At 44.1% G+C, this 16,317-nt stretch overlaps 1 protein-coding gene across 1 annotated transcript; it reads right to left on the bottom strand.

Annotated features, from left to right (window-relative positions):
- Positions 1 to 586: 586 nt before the first annotated feature.
- Grem1 (gremlin 1, DAN family BMP antagonist) lies at positions 587 to 12,267 on the bottom strand. The gene is made up of 2 exons (NM_019282.3): positions 12,130 to 12,267; positions 587 to 4,257 (listed from the first exon to the last, which is right to left on the bottom strand). The coding sequence occupies exon 2, from the start codon at positions 4,254 to 4,256 to the stop codon at positions 3,702 to 3,704; it is 555 nt and encodes a 184-aa protein (NP_062155.1). The 5' UTR covers position 4,257; positions 12,130 to 12,267; the 3' UTR covers positions 587 to 3,701.
- Positions 12,268 to 16,317: the final 4,050 nt, after the last annotated feature.

Below are 16,317 nucleotides of genomic sequence, written 5' to 3' on the forward strand. Positions count from 1 at the left end.
CATTTTACACTCCCAGCTGCTGAGGTTTGGCTGCTGATGTTAACTTTCCAATGACAAATGCCAGTGCTGTCCAGCTGGGACCACCTCTCTGGAAGGTGCATGGTCTCGGAGAACTACCTCTCCTTATATTTCTGTGGAATGATAACTAGTGCATTTAAAAACATTGCCAAAAGAAGCCAAGTTTGTCTCCTACAAGGCAGCTCCTGGGGTTGCTGACTACTTTCCCCATCACAACGTGTTCCTCTATGGAACTCGAATCTTTCTCAGATTTCCTCCGCCATCTTATCTGTTTTTGCATAACCGTTCCTTGATGTCATAACTGCAGGAGCTCCTCCTTCTAGCTGTTCTTGGGGAGACTGCAGGTCAGCCTCCTCTGTCTTTAACCATCTGAGTCCCAGGGCTCCCTACTAAAACCAAAAAGGAACAAAAAGGTCTGGGTGCAATGAGTGGATTCCTCTCCCCAAAAAGAGAAAGTTCTGTTCTTTGTTTCTTTTTCCCTTTCTGAGGCAAGTGAATCCCTGGCTGGCTCCCTCCCTGCCCTCAACCCCTTCTGAGACCCTTCCACCAGTTAAAATTCAAACATACATGCACAGAAAGAAGAGGTTTAATTTATTGATTGCTTTTTTGGCAAAGGTTATATAGAATGTTATTAGGGTGAAAATAAAATTCTAGTTACAGATTCATAAAACTTTAAGCCAAATTAGCTTCTATGAGACCATTAAATCCTGCCCAACCCTCATCCATAGCAAGGTAGTAGTTCCGTCATAGCCTGCATAATCCTTCGTTGTTTCAAAATGATTAAAGTATATTAAATACACAATGTAGATGATATTCAATATGGCGAGGAATCTCTTTCAGTCGTTCAGCTCGGACTTCTCGTTTAGAAATGTTCTGCTTGTCTGAACTAGCCGTCATTATCTGCTTGTATACGCACAGAAGTCTCTCAAAATAACATTTAAAGTCTTTCCTAACATTGCTTCAGAAGTGTCAGCCTTTAAGGAACATTCAACGTTAAAAAATAAGGCTTGTCGTTGACTTGGTAACATCTCTTCATATGTGACAAGACTGTGTGTCCCCCTGACCTGACGAAAGTCTCTAGCAACATACAACGGCCTGTTTCTTCTTTGCCCAACTCAGAGGCTGTCGTATAAAACAGAGAAAGAAAACATTCGAAATCACAGTAACCGAAGGACCTAGAATTCCTAATTACATTAAATAACCATAACTCTTTTGCTTATTCACATTCCACATGGTGGAAACTATCCTTCCTCCAGGTTTCTCACTTTGAAGAGTACAATGGCAAAGGGGCACTCAGACTTATCTGGTGTGTGGCTTTCCTCTTTCAGTGCCAAGCACAAATTGAATGCCGTAAGATTCATATTTGGTTTCTGGCATTATTTTAACAGGTAAGGTGGAGACTGCAACAAAGCTTGCTAAAAAAAATTGGTTCTACTACAATGTTGGAGAAAGTGTCCATCCTTGCATCGCTGGTGCGTCCAGAATCAGCGACAGACGGGGCATCTCCAATAAACGGCAGCGGACACATTTCTGATGGTCTCGATCTAGGCACGGCAAGGAAGGCAGACGTCCCAGCCGTTGGCCGGTGATGTGCTTTTAGGGCACTTATGCTGCTGATCGTTTCAAAGAAGTTAATTTTGAGGCAATCCTCAAGAACCAAATCTAAATCCAGCTTACAAGAGAGACTGTGGTACAAGCTCCTAAAGGTAACTGTGGCTGCCAAACGTTTTTATTATTGTTGTTGTTGATTTTTAGCAAGACTGCATGTTTGTGGCAGAATTAAGATGGGACACAGTGTTTTTCAGCACCGAGTGTCATTTTTCCTCTCTGGTGTGGGTCTATATTTTCATCTTCATCCTCTCTTATTTTTCCCTCTTCACCACCCTCCAAACCCACCTTTGTATGTGTGGGCCTAATCAAATCCACCCTGTGACTATGTGGCTATGGATATGGAAGCCTCAAAGATTCAGTGAAGGAGCACGCAGTACAAATGAAACTCACGGCTATGCTCGCACAAGTTCACTTACTGTGGAGTCATCACCAGTGACTTTTAAACTTTCAAAATTAGACCCAGTGTTTTGGGAATTCAAGATAGCTTTTGCCTTGTAATATGGTTCCTGTTTCGATGTTACATGGGCGGGTGGGCTAGACCAAAACAAAAAGTTTCTTTACTCCCAATGGTTCTTTGACTGTGGTATCTTTGATGGGCAGTGAATGTCTGCCTTCCAAATGACATATCACTTGACTAGTCGCTCTGAGAGGAAAAGGCAAAAAAAGTATCTGGGGCATTTATAGCTAGAATGTCAGTCTTAAAGAGTATTGCTTAGCCAAACCAAAATGTACCAAGGCCCAGTCACCTTTCTCTGGCCCTTACATAGATGCTAAGTAGACATTGGGCAGCCATGTGTATTCAGAGGACAGCATCCATAGTAGGCATAATGATTACAATGTCACATAGATCCATTGGGTGTAGGTGGCCTGTTAATATACCCTAGTGCTTCCCTAAGGGATTGGCCCCCTCTCTCTCTCTCTCTGTTCTCTCATCAGCTCTCTCATCTCTGGTTCTCTCCTATAACAAAAGCCAAACAGAAGAAGCCCCAGACATGTCTAACTCACATGCAGCAGACAGCTCTCTCATCTAACACTGACCCTTACTGGCAAATGGTCTCAAGAAAAGCACGATTTTATTGGAAGGTTCTGCATCTCTGAAGCATTTTTTCAGGAATGATGGGAAAGCAATGTTAATCCAGCAAAACTAAGCCTAGGAGGTTTTGTCTTTCTTACCCTAGCGAACAACGCTCTCAGTCATCCTCCTGAGAGGCAAAGTAAGTAGAAGGCCATATTTTTTTTTTCCTTTCACTTGGTTCTTAAAACAGAAGTGGTCAATATTTCACCCTTAACATTGGATTACAGATATTGTCAGTAGGTCACAGATACCGGCACAGAGAATTGGTTTTTTTGCTGATTATATTTCTCCTCTGTCTGTCTGGGTTCTTTTAAATATCAGTAAAGCCCCTTTGCTAAAACAAGACTCATATTGTTTGGGGGGAACAATCTTTAAACTCTGAACATCTTGCTACTGAATTTCACTGGCCAGACTAGTCCTCAGTCTCAATGCTCCTGTGTCAATCCCCTGTTCTGTTTGCCTTTATCACTTGTCTCCCCACACTCTGAAGGTTCTTCACAAGACGAAAGAAATTTACACTCACATCAAGTGAATTAATTTAAGAACATGGACTAAGGTCAGGGAGAGCAAAGAAAGGAATGGGTTGTGGGAGAGCACTGAACAAACAGTTCCGAGTCTAATGCGGCCCTCAGAGTTACCTCCTCCGTTAGTATTCATTCTCAAATGAAATCCTGGTGCCCAGGAGGCACATGGAACACAAGGTCAAAGTCAACTACAGCCCTGCCCCTGTGGGTGTTGGGTCCAGTGGTGTGAGCATTTCCGACCATCTGAAGCACAGTAACAGGAAGTGCCTTCCTGCAGAGGCTGTTTCCGCTGGTGTTTGGAAACACCCACAGGTACCCATGCACACTCATGCGCATACTCTATGCATAAGCAGCCTCCAGCCAGGAAGCAACTGCTGGTTCTTCTGGCCTCTAGGTTTAAGCCAAGTAGGAATCGGGTGGTTTGGGTGTGGCTCTCGGCATGGCTATGACAGGCTGAATGTGCCCCCTTTGACTTAATCCAAGTCGATGGATATGCAACGACACTGCTTCACGCGTGTGACTCTTTTCTTCTTGGTGGGTGGCTGTAGCTCAGGACAGTTGAGTGTGACCATCATGGTGGTGAATTTCTTGGGCTTGCAGAAGGAGCAAGACTGAAAGGAGCCTTCCTCTTTTCGGATATGCCTGGGGATGTAGAAGGAGTTGCACTGGCCGTAACAGAAGCGATTGATGATAGTGCGGCTGTTGCAGCCCTCCTCATGGATGGTCTGCTTCAGGGGCTGAGTTTTGCACCAATCTCGCTTCAGGTATTTGCGCTCTGTCACATGCAGGGCCTCTTGGCTGGACTCAAGCACCTCCTCTCCAGGCATGGCGGTGCCCCGCCCCTGGCCCCGCCCCCGGGTCCTGGAGCCAGGTTGTGGTGGGGACTGGGTCTGCTCGGAGTCATTGTGCTGAGCCTTGTCAGGAGGTGGGATGGCTCCTTGGGACCCTTTCTTTTTCCCTTCAGCTGCTGGCAGTAGGGTTCCCAGGAGGAGAAGCAAAGCTCCTACGGTGTATGCCGTGCGATTCATTCTAGATAAGGGACAAAGAGAAGGGAAACACAGACTAAGAAAGATATTTAATAGATTAATAACTGCACCTAAGATCTTATACTGTACTCACTACACACTTCAGTTGCACTGACTTCTAACAGTAGCACTAGTTATTAGATACTATTAACCCCATTATTCTCTCAGCCATCAAACTGAGTTATTCCACACAGGTCACACAGTGAATTTGCCAAGCTTTAAACTCAGTCAGGACCCGTCTCTTTTTTGAACCAGCTCCCATTAGAATTCCTTACTGGCTCCTGACACAATTGCATGTGACTTTTTTAATGCTCAGTGCTCAGTTAACTGTATTTTTTTCTTTTTGACAACATGAGACTTTTCACTGTTTCAGTATTGGAAAGAGACCAGAAAACCTGTTTACAAAAAACAAAACAAAACAAAACAAAAACAAACAAACAAAAAAAAACTACGAGGAGGGCTGTACAGGAGACCAAGAGCATAGAGATGACTGGTATTATTCTTTATGCCATGATATAACACCGTGTGTGTGTGTATGTGTGTGTGTGTGTGTGTGTGTGTGTGTGTGTGTGTCTGTGTCTGTGTCTGTGTCTGTGTCTGTGTCTGTGTTTGGGTGTTTAATCCATGAATCCATGTGCGTGCCTAGGGAGGGCAATTAAAGGGTCCCAGAATTCCTAGAGCTGGAGTTATAGGCAGTTGTGAGCCACCCGATGTGAGTGCTGGCAACTAAACCCAAGTCCTTCGGAAGAACAGAAAGTATCTTAACTGATGAACTGATATCTCTCCAGACCCCACTTTTCAACTTCTTTTAAGTGGTGAAATATGTTACTCATCTGTGTGACTATATGTATAAACAGAAAATTTTTTGTCTGATTAATTGACCAGGTAGGCCTTTAATTTCTTGACTTTAATTTTTAGGTCAGCGTACAAAACTAGTTTTATTATGGATTTTCATACATATCTGACCCTGCATCTTGTTCATGTTGGCCTCTCCCACTGCTTTACTGTGTTCTTTTCATGTCACGTGTGTGTTGTGTGTGTATGTGTGGTTACTTCTAAAATATACAAAACAAATGGATAAATTAAGGTAGATAAATGGGTACAATAATATAAGTACATGAATATTTCAATTCATAGGAATAGCATTGATGCCAATGAATTGTGAGCCAACCTGGACCTAGGTATAAATCATACATGGCCAGGGCATGTAATATTTAACTAACAAATAAATCAAGTGAAGCGTGGAGAGAATGGGAGAAGAAACATAGATGAGAGACAGGACATGGGGTGAACAAAGCAAGTCAGAAAAAAGGGGACTTTTCCAGAGGAAGGGTTATTCAGAAAAGACAGGGCAGACATGTGGAGAAGGTAAAGGAAGGCAGCAGACTGTCAAGGTTCTCCTGGGACTGTCTCCCTGGACACAGTCATCTGGGAAACCATTAATATGAAGACCCTTATTCAGTCAATCAGCCTTCCCACCCAGCTCAAGGCCTGTAACACTTGCTGGCACACCAGGAGTTATTAAAACCATTGAAGGATTTCTTTACAATGAGAATAGTTTCAAATTCATAGTGTCTCTTCCAGGCATAGCAATGCCCTGGGGTTTCCTCTGCCTCATGCTTGTGATTTGCTGCACAAGAACAGCTATGAGGCATCCATTTTCTCTCAGCTGAATACCAGTATTGCATGTGGCAACCACTAAGTGCATATTAATATAGCCTTACTTAATATAACCTTCGTCTCCAAGGCACCAGACAAGTTGGTATCATTATCTGGACCAATTATTTTTAAGAGACAAAAGCAGCATAAGATGTATCTTCTTTTAAGGACAACTTCTGGCAAGTGAGGACCATTCAACCCTAAGGCTAGCAGCAAACCAAGGTAATTGAATGTTTCATTAAAAATATTCTTAAATGTCAATGTTTTTCCGACATTAACTTAATACTTTGGAGCAAGTTCAAGTTTGGAGCTGATAATGTGACATTCGACTCCCGTTCCGACTGTAGGTTCCTTGGCTTGTGTCAGCTTGTGTTACCATGAATCTGATCTTTAAACAAAACTATGCTGACCACTACAACAGCAAGAACAAAAGAAAAATGGCTTTGTTTTGTCTTATAAAACATCACTTATGAAAACAGGCCAGTTATAAAATAGTACAGATTTTCTCCAGAGGCCAAGGTAACTTAAGCCATGACTTTTCTGTCTCCAAGAAACTATAAGGCAAATCTAAGATAGTTTCACAAGTTCCTAGTGACTCCCAATTGAGGGCCAGAGTCTAAAATAAAAGGCCAAGCACAGAAATGAAATAAAATCCATCCGCTGCTATTTCAAAGGAATATTACATCAATGGCTCTAGATCTGGGTTGACAATCTCCCTCCACATCTACTAAAAAATAACCTCCAAACCAATTCACTCCTTTTGGGTCCAGAGTCTCAGTGTCCACAACCACAGAGGCCAACCTGAGAGTGACTATGGATGTATGCTGACTGCATGTGACAGTTTATATGACAGGCATAGGGTTATGCTATTCCACAGGCATCCATTCACAAAGCTGCAATTTACTTTTCTAGACCAACTAGGGACTTCTTATTTATTAAACTTCTTTCCTGGTATCTTTACATCTGTCATTGAACCTTGTTATATCTACCCTGAGAATTGATGGGGGCTAATTTGTCATCTGACTCTCTGTTCCTGACACAGAGGAGGTCCTCCCCAACATTTGTTAAGTGATTGTTATTATACCACACAAACTTGATACAGTTTGCACTTTAAAGTGCCATCACTGGGGGTTGGGGATTTGGCTCAGTGGTAGAGCGCTTGCCTAGCAAGTGCAAGGCCCTGGGTTCGGTCCCAAGCTCCGGAAAAAAAAAAAGTGCCATCACTGACGTCAAGGTACTGGCTTCATGAAAGGAGTGCAGATTCCTTCCAGCCTAGACAGCTTTTAACACTTGTCTTTTTTCTAGGAAGTACTCATTTGCTCTCAAGTTTTGTTTTTGTTTGTTTGTTTGATTGATTGATTTTTTTATTTTTGGTTCTATGCAGGATAATATGAGTTTTATTTTAACCCATTGATAAAGCAATAAATTCATAATTATTCGACTGCGGTTTGGGAATAAATCTGGGAAAAATTTCTGTTCCTATGCAAAAGTGAGTTCCTCATAAGTCATAACAGCCTACATTATACCATCGGACTTTTCACTAAAAAAAAAAAAAGTAAAAGTAAATAAGTAAATAAATAAAATATTTAAAAATTTACTAGGTTTTAAAAAGTATGCTTTTTACTATTTTAAAATTCTTAATGTTTACTGGCTTATTGGGAGGATTTCAAGTTCTTAAACTTTAGTGTTAGAAAGAAAAGCTCCAAGAGCGTCAATGAATAGAAATCAGCGGAGTAGTTTCCTGACTTGAGTAGAAAGGCCAGCGTGCTTTGGATGGACTCCTTGAGGCAGAGTAAGGTGAACAGCACTGGAAGGCTGAAGCCAAGCTCTGCCAATCACTGTGACCATTCATCTAAGCTCCCACCCACTAGTGTTGATTACTCCACTGAGGAATTTGCTTCTTGAAATTGCAGCTCTCTTTTCACCAAATGCTTAGCGCTTTCTGTGTGTCGTTGGTATGGAGCAAATAAAGAAGATGGTATTTCCTTGAGGACAATTCTTTCCACATCACACCCTAGTGGTGTGCTACATGGCCCAAAATCAATCCAAATACTGGTCTGGATTTGGGTTCTCATGACTTCCCACTCATGTCCAGTCATTGCATTCCGATGATGCATCCGGAACTCAGAGTGTATCATGATGTGTAGCGATCATCTCCCTTGGTTCTCTTACACAGATATTGTAACTCTTTATTCATAAACCCCACCTTAATGTCCCCTCAGTGCATTTCTGCTGTGGAGTGATATGCTAATATTTGGAGGTGAGTTCTCTCATCAGCTGTCTCTGCTAACAAGCGTATGCTTCACCCTCGTCTCTTTTTCATTTTGCCACAACGCTCCTCCAGTCACTTGTCTCAAAGGACAGACCCTCAAAACAGGTCTTTGCTGCCTCCCGTTTGTCCCCGGTTCTCTTGGTGCTCAAGAGTAAACACTCGCAAGCAAGGAAAGCCATAGTAATCACTTCTGCCTTGGTAAATTGTCAAAAATTTCACAAAAGCACCAAGAATGGTCTTCAGAGTCTGGAGGTTTGGACCCAAAAAGTATGTCTGACTTGTTTCCAATATTCTTGATGTATTTAGGGAATCTAGGGCCAGCTCCTTTCCATACACTTCTCATTGTGACTCTCGCATTAGCCAAGCAACCTGCTCGCTCAGTGAATTAAACAGAGTTTTGAGTAAGAATTACAGCCAACTCCAGATGTCTGTACCTGAACCCGGCCATTGTTCCTGCTGGGCGACCTTTAGAAAGACAGGCAGCAAGAATGGCATGAGCTCATTCTCCCGGCATAAAACACAATGGAATTTGCTGCAAATGTTTTATAGACAGGCCAGATTTTAAAAGAATCCATTTCTTTTTCCCTTTAGCCTTAATCTTTCAGGAGGGGGGAAAGTTAATCTTAGTTAGATCTTCTTTAACTTTTAGAATCAACCTTTAGAAATTAACTCGGGAATTCCTTCATAATAACCAAGGTTTGTTTATTCCTCAGACAAATTATACTAAGGAGATAAGAAAAATTAATGATTGGCACACATCATAAATTTTATTCCCTGCATGTCTCTTGCAAGTCTCTTAAGAATAGACTGCCCATTAGAGCTAAGTCAGGCTGGAATCCAGCACCACACAAGGTGAGGAGGAGACACCTGCTGGTTCATAGTTCCCTGGAAGATTTATTTATTTATTTATTTATTTATTTATTTATTTATTTATTTACTTACTTACTTACTTACTTACTTACTTACTTACTTACTTACTTGGGGAAGTTAATAATGATTTGAATCAATAGGAAATGAATTAGAAATTATAAATGTCAAACCCTCACCAAGAGCACTACTGAGTGATGGCCAAGTCATATGCTGCACTTTGTAACAGTTATGAATAAATGGGATTTGGGATTAAATTCAGAATCACCCTCTGGTCTCTCATGTCCAACATAACCACTAGTAATAAAAAGGTGACTCTTATTTTTTTTAGCGTTTACTGCATTAGACATTATGCTAAATCCTGTCCAAGTTTTGTCATGATAAATTATGAGGTATATAATAATGTCTTCCTGTTACTAATCAGGAATCCATCCAAGGTCACATAGTTTATAAAGTGGATAGCCAGGGTTTGAGTCCAGTTCCATCTAACTCTAACATGTCCTTAGTCACTATGCCAACATTCAGCACAGCACATTTAACAAGGAACATGTGGCTTTGCTTTTTAATGCAGTAAATTTTGAAAAAATATTGTAAATCTAATAATTATCTATTTTGTATCTTCATATTTGCATGCAAAGGAAAAGACTTCTCCTGTCAAGGGAATTCCTGTTGTACTTTGCATTTCTAAGAACATATGTTAAAACTAAAGAAAATTCTTTGCAGATGTAAGACATGGGCTGGTAGCACTTGCCCGGTCAGTGCCTTTCAGTTAAATGTGCAGTCACTGCTCCTGACTGCCTCCCTCTTCTCCTCACATAAAAGGCTCGAGTTCTCCTATATACCTTTGGTTTTGCATTCTCAAACATACTCCAGAGCTTTGCTGCCAGCAAGCATGTCTTGGGGAGAAGTCCGGGGCAATGGGGTTCTTTGTAGTCTGTCACTTTGTAGACTGGGACATTGAGATGGGGGTCACCAACAGCATCAATTTAGAAGGACAAGAGGTGGACATTGAGGGATGTAAAGACTTAACATGTTTCTGTTCTTCTCTCCCTAAGTGCTGGTGTGAAAAACCACATTAGTCAGTTTGGATTTCCTACAGATTGTGGGTTAACAGAACATTTTACTCAAAGTGAACTTTGAAGAAGATAGGAAAACTGTGAAATTATGAAGTTTACAAAAGACTCTAATTCCTACAATGACCTGAGGGTTAAACACACACACACACACACACACACACACACACACACACACACACACACACACACACACACACAGAGAGAGAGAGAGAGAGAGAGAGAGAGAGAGAGAAGCCTTAAATAATTAGTAACTTCTTACAAATCCATCGGTACAATGTGTCCGATAAGAGCAATGAAAACACCTATTTGTGTAGACTTGGTTGTGGTGATGGTGAAGGAGGGTCTTGTTTTCTTAAGATCTTTTTCTTTCTTTGCTTTGAAAAGTCTGTACTCCCAAGTGCCCTGTGCTGCCTGCCTTGTCCCAAAAAGAAAAAGGGGAGGGGGTGAGGAGAGGGCAGCCCGGGGGTGAAAGAAGACCCCTCACCCTGGGATGGGGTTATCTTAACCTCTTCTACGCTATTTATTTAACTTGTAAGAGCAGTCAGAAGGAAACCACTACTCTGGAGTCCCTGGGACAGCTTAAAGCCCTGGTGACCCATTGAACACAGTAGATTGTTTTAATCAGTTCGTATCCTGGCACCATCTCAGGGGAACATAAACAGACGTGCGTACCACTTGGGTTTGCTCTTTCCACCAAGAGATCCAATTACCTACTGATGGTCGTCATTTTGCCCTCCAACAGTTAAGAGGAGATTTTAACCCCTCACTTCTAGGCTATATTTCTCCATCAAAGAATAGGGGAATTGGATTCTCCTGAGGAGGGAAAGATGGCTGCGGAGTTAGACCAGCGAACCACCTTAGGCTCTTCCGAAGGTCCTCTGAGTAAAGGCTGATCATCTCGCATCCTCGCCAGCCAGCCTCACTGGTGGATGGTTGCCAGAGTTGGGCATTAGGCAAACACGAAACTGAAGCGCGCCAGAGAGGGAACAGCCAGTCCAGACCTATAGAGACGTTTTTCTTCCCCAACTAGAATTTTGGAAATGAGTAGGACCAGGGAGATGACAGCCACATCGCCTTTCCCTTCACTCTAGACTTGTACTAGGAGCTAGAGAGGGCTCGCTGGAATGGACTAGGCTGCGGGCAAGGAGCAGAGGCTAAGCGCTCAGTAGAGCGGAGTCGCTAGCGAGGCTCAGCGAGGCGTTACCGGGGCCTGTGGGGTACAGATCGGCCAGCATCTACGGAAGTGGGAACCAGCCAGTAGTGGCTGCCCGGCGCCTGCAGGTCTGCAGTATGGAGGGATGAGAGCGTGGAACCCCCAAGAGGCTCAAAAAAGACAGCCACGCGCCAGCCGGAGCAGCTAGCGCACCAGTGTGTGGCGCGTGCTGCCGGAGCACCGCGGGCAGCAAAGCACTCGAGGTACCCGACCCCGACTCTTCGCTGTTGCTGAGCCCGCGCGGATTCTGTCCTACCAGCCTCAGTCACATCTGCCATACCCGCAAACTCACACCAATTCCGAAGTCCTCAGCAGTCACCACTCACAGCCCTGGGACCGCCACTCCTAGAGACACCCCAGTCCCAGCCCAGTGCCCAACCCTCGAGGCTGTCTCTGGTTGCAACTTGCTGCGAGGTCGGCTTCAGCTCCCCGAGACACGGCTCCGGGGGCTCTGACTCCAACAACAGTGCGCTGTCCCCGGCAGGCGACTCCCGCGGCTCTGTGCTTAGAGCACCAGGACCGTGTTTGCCGCGCTCCCGCAAATGGAAACGGTATGCACTTTCTTGACAACTTCTCTCTCTCTTTCCCCGGTGAACCCAGTGTCCTGAAGTCACCACATCTACCTCTGCGACAGGAAGGATCAGGCTCGGTTCTACAAGGCGCACTCCGGGTGCACCAAGGGACTGTGTCGCAACTGGGAAGGATTTGAGATGGTATGGACCCTGGGGACTCCTTGTACACACACACTCACTCACTCACTCACTCACCACAGAGTGCCACCGCGCTCACCTGTCACCTCAGTGGATCCTCAAGTCCTTCGCTGTGGACGCGTGGCGTTGCGTGCGACCGCGGCCGGAGCCACTCGGGCTCGACGCGGGAAGAACACGAAGGAAAGTGCCGCTACTGCGGTGCTCTGGCTCCCCAGGTCTGCGAAGGGCACACCGAGTGTCGGGCATCTCCCGGTTTAAATGCCGCCGGCCAAGCGCCGGGGACCGCGTCTCTCCATTGGTCAGGCGCCGTCGCCGCCGCGGGACCCGCTATCCGCCCCCTTTCCCGGTAGTACCCCCGCCCACTGCACCCCTCCTCCTTCCCTGCGGGGTCCCCTCTCCGCCCGCCTCGCCTCTTTGTCTACTCCCCCCCTGCCCCTGCCCGGCTGGGTGGGAGAGGTCACCCCAGGGAACCGCGCCTGGAATGCACAGCAAATCACATTTTCCGCTCCCGTTGGAGAGGGGAGCGAGGGAGGAAATCCCCCCAGCCCGGCTCCCAGCCCCTCATGTCTTTCCAGCCCCAGGTCTGGACTTCTCCTCTAGCCGGCTGAACTTCGCCTGCGTGGGGCTCCATGCTTAGGAGCCCCGGCTGCGCTGAGCAGAGCAACCGAGAGAGTCGTGACAAACTAGGTAGTTCCTCACCATTGTGCTGAATGGCACTGTTGGACACTCTGGCCAAGCAATGCAGGAGCCTTGACGGATCCGCCAGAGGCCCCCAACTTAGAGGGCGCCAACCACTGCGCTGGTGTTAACCCGGGCGGGCTCGCCAACAGCCTGCAAGAGGATACCCTCCTCTTCTTGCCCTCCACTGACTCCTTCAACTCAGATGCCCATCTGCTTCAGCTGAGTGTGAAGAATAAGCCAAGTCAGGGCTCCCATCTGTAAAACGTCCTAAAGAGTGAAAGAACAATAGTTAGGCGACAAGAGTTTTCTGAAGTACATCGTTAGGGGAAAATAATGTTAGATAAGGAACTATCTTCCCAACAGCTTCAGACAAAAACTGACTTGAGGGAAAACATACTGGCACATTCTGTAGTCAGTACCAACAACCTGATGGACGGAATAAAACACAGCAATGGTATAAATAGTTTCCTACTGATGAGAACGCACTCATGTCTTCTCTTAGCCCAAAAACTGGCTCTTGGAAGAGCCATCAGGTTTGTGCGTTGCAAAACATCTACAAGGTCTAAAGACATCAGCCAGGTAAAGTTATGTCAGGAGGGAAATTTAAAGATGCCTGTGTTGCTTACAGCAAAAAGAACCAAGACCTCTATGAAACTTCTGTGATTGACTAGGAGGGAAATCAAACCCAGCCATGAACCAGCATGCATGTATACTGACATATGTTTATATACATGCACACGTCTTTTTTTTTTATCAAGTGTTAGGGGAGGGAGCAAGAAACATATTGAACACCTAACAGGTACTGTTAGGAACTTCAGTATACACAATGTGTGTGTGTGTGTGTGTGTGTGTGTGTGTGTGTGTGTGTGTGTGTGTGTAGCAACTGAAGTAAGAAGGAGGCCTCTGTTAGTATCTCGAAAATTAGGATGTACTGAATGACATTTGGGCAAATGGCAATTTGTATACATGTACTCCTTAGTGCATTTTACCTCCTGCCCCCTCACACACACAGAGCAGAGTTATGAGTCAGAAGCCCACAGTGTTCTTAGGCAATGAATGTGGAGGTCATTGGAGCCCACCAAGAGGGTTCTCAGAGCCAGTGTGAAAACAATTTCCCCCCAGAGAAATGGAGTTTACTTTATAAACTCATTAACTCCCTCTCACCTAAAATCAAAGCTTTAATGACATGCCCTCTTCCCGACTCATATGAGCTATTCCAAATGACAAAGGCAAAGAGCTGAAATTACCCTCCTTAAACAAAGCGTTAGTTTTCAGAACTCCGATGCTAGCATTTTCCCCACGGTCCACTTCATCTCCCCGTCATTACATCATTTTTCTTCATCATCATCTATCACTTCCTGTCACCCAAGCATTTTCCAGAATGTAAACTTCATGAGAGCAGGGCCTTTTCTATTTTGGTTGCTTTGATTACATGACACAAAATATGATGTCTAACATAACTGGGCTTTGATAAATTCTTGTGGGCTGAGAAAGTTAGGCATATTTCCACTAAGTAGGACTGTCAGCTGGGCCAAGGGCTGAGAATATAACCACTGTGAACACAGTAGCCGAGGCCTTAGCCTCTGAGATGTCTGTAAATATTTATGTACATGGACATGTTTTTTACTTTGTATATGCATCTCCTCAGGACACAACCAGTGTTTGTCAACCATCGCATAATCTGGATGAAGGTAACAGAGTACGGATTCTTTCAAACCCTTTAAGCCTATTCACACTATTAAAACTTGCTTTTAATAAGGGGAAATAAGAATTACTTAATTAATTACTCAAATTAATATTTGATGGCATTGAGTTAGGAGGGAGAATTTAGATGGTCTCAGAATGTAGTCTGGGCTGGCCTTGGACCTGCGGCAATCCTTCTTCGTTTATTTCCTAAGTGTGGATTGCATACGTAAGTTGAACCATAATGCCCAGGCCCAAGTGAAACTCTCAAATCTGAGGCACTCAAGCAAGGGTAACTAAATGGTAGATTCTACTTCATGAAGCCACTTTCAAACTACTCTGAGGCAATGTGAGAGGAGTATGTCCTGATTGGCTACTGGTTTGTAACATTTTCTTCTCCTGCTCCACCCATTTGTTCATGTCTGTGAACCCCAAGAATGCTGACAGGAACTGTTGTCCATATTTGAGAAGAACCTGAAAGACATTTATAGAGGGCTTTGCTTAGAGCTCTCTCTCTGTCTCTCTCTCTCTCTCTGTCTCTCTCTCTCTCTCTCTCTCTCTCTGTCTCTCTCTCTCTGTCTCTCTCTCTCTGTCTCTCTCTCTCTCTCTCTCTCTCTCTCTAGATTCTCGTTCTAATTTAATTTGCAGAGCCTCTTGAGTTCTACTTTATTTGTTCTAAGAGCAGGAAACACATCCACAGAGGTTTATTATCAGGACACAGAGATGTATGAGGAGAGGAACTCAGTGCTGCCGGTGCTCCCTCACATATCTCCTGACTGAGTCTTGTTGCATTAGAATTGGCCTATAAGCACCATGGCTTCTGCAGAAAGTCACTGTGTGAAAATATCCCAGTCATCGAGCGGTCATGGCACTTTTCCCTGTAACCCCCGACACTTGAGAGGCTGAGACAGAAAGATTATCATGAATTTGAGGCTTCTGTGGGATAGTGAGTTTCAAGCCACTAACTCTGGGCTACAGAGTGAATGGAAACCTGCCTCAAAACAAAAGTCACAAGCAAACTATTGTATTATACAGTTAATACACTCGACAGAAAATTCTTTTCAGACACCTCTAACCGCAAGGCAATTTAAATAACTGAACAGCCAACACTGTATAGTGTGAGGACATGTATGAGCAATACAAGTTTGAGGACACAGAATTTTACTTACGAAGACTTACGAATACACAGTCATTGAAACACATTCACATGTGCTCTGTGCTCCTGGGGTTTTCTATAAAAACCAGAGCCTTCCTTACCTCCCTTATGGCCAGCGTGACTTACAGAAGTCTATTTTAAAACACATTTATTCATTATTATTTGACAGTTTTGTACATATATGTGTTGAATTTTGGTCACTTTTATCCCATATCACCATGTTTCATCCCCCATATCCTTCATCCACTGAAAGCTTTGTTCTTTAGGAAATAAAAGGCCCCTTCTACTTCCATGTCTTGTGTATGTGTGAGACCCACTGAGTTTAAATAAGGTTAACTGAGAACAGGTAGGTTATACACTGGAGAATAGGTGATGTGTCACTTATGTCTTTGAATATATGTGACACCCCTCCCTGAGGGCCACTTTGGGCTGATGGTGACTGAAAGAAGGGGAGGTCTCGTGACCCCTTCTCCCTGCTGATAAAATATTGATAGGCTCTATCTTGTGTGGGTCTTACACAGGTAACCATAGCAACAGTGAGTCCATGAGTGCATTGATTGTGTTATATCCAGATGACATTGTTTTGTAACAGTCTTATAATAGATAATAATAAGTCCTTATTATAGATAAGTCTCTATCCCATAATTCTTTACACTCACCTCTTCTGCAATGTTCCCTGAGCCTTAGCGGGAAGGAGTGATATAGATGTTCTATTTAAAGCCAAGCAGAGCTATTTATTTTTGGCAT

Source organism: Rattus norvegicus, chromosome 3 (assembly GCF_036323735.1).
Source record: "Rattus norvegicus strain BN/NHsdMcwi chromosome 3, GRCr8, whole genome shotgun sequence".
NCBI lineage: Eukaryota > Metazoa > Chordata > Mammalia > Rodentia > Muridae > Rattus > Rattus norvegicus.

Coding starts and splice junctions, on each gene's coding strand:
- Grem1 (NM_019282.3), bottom strand. CDS start 4,256: ATGAATCGCACGGCATACACCGTAGGAGCTTTGCTTCTCCTCCTGGGA.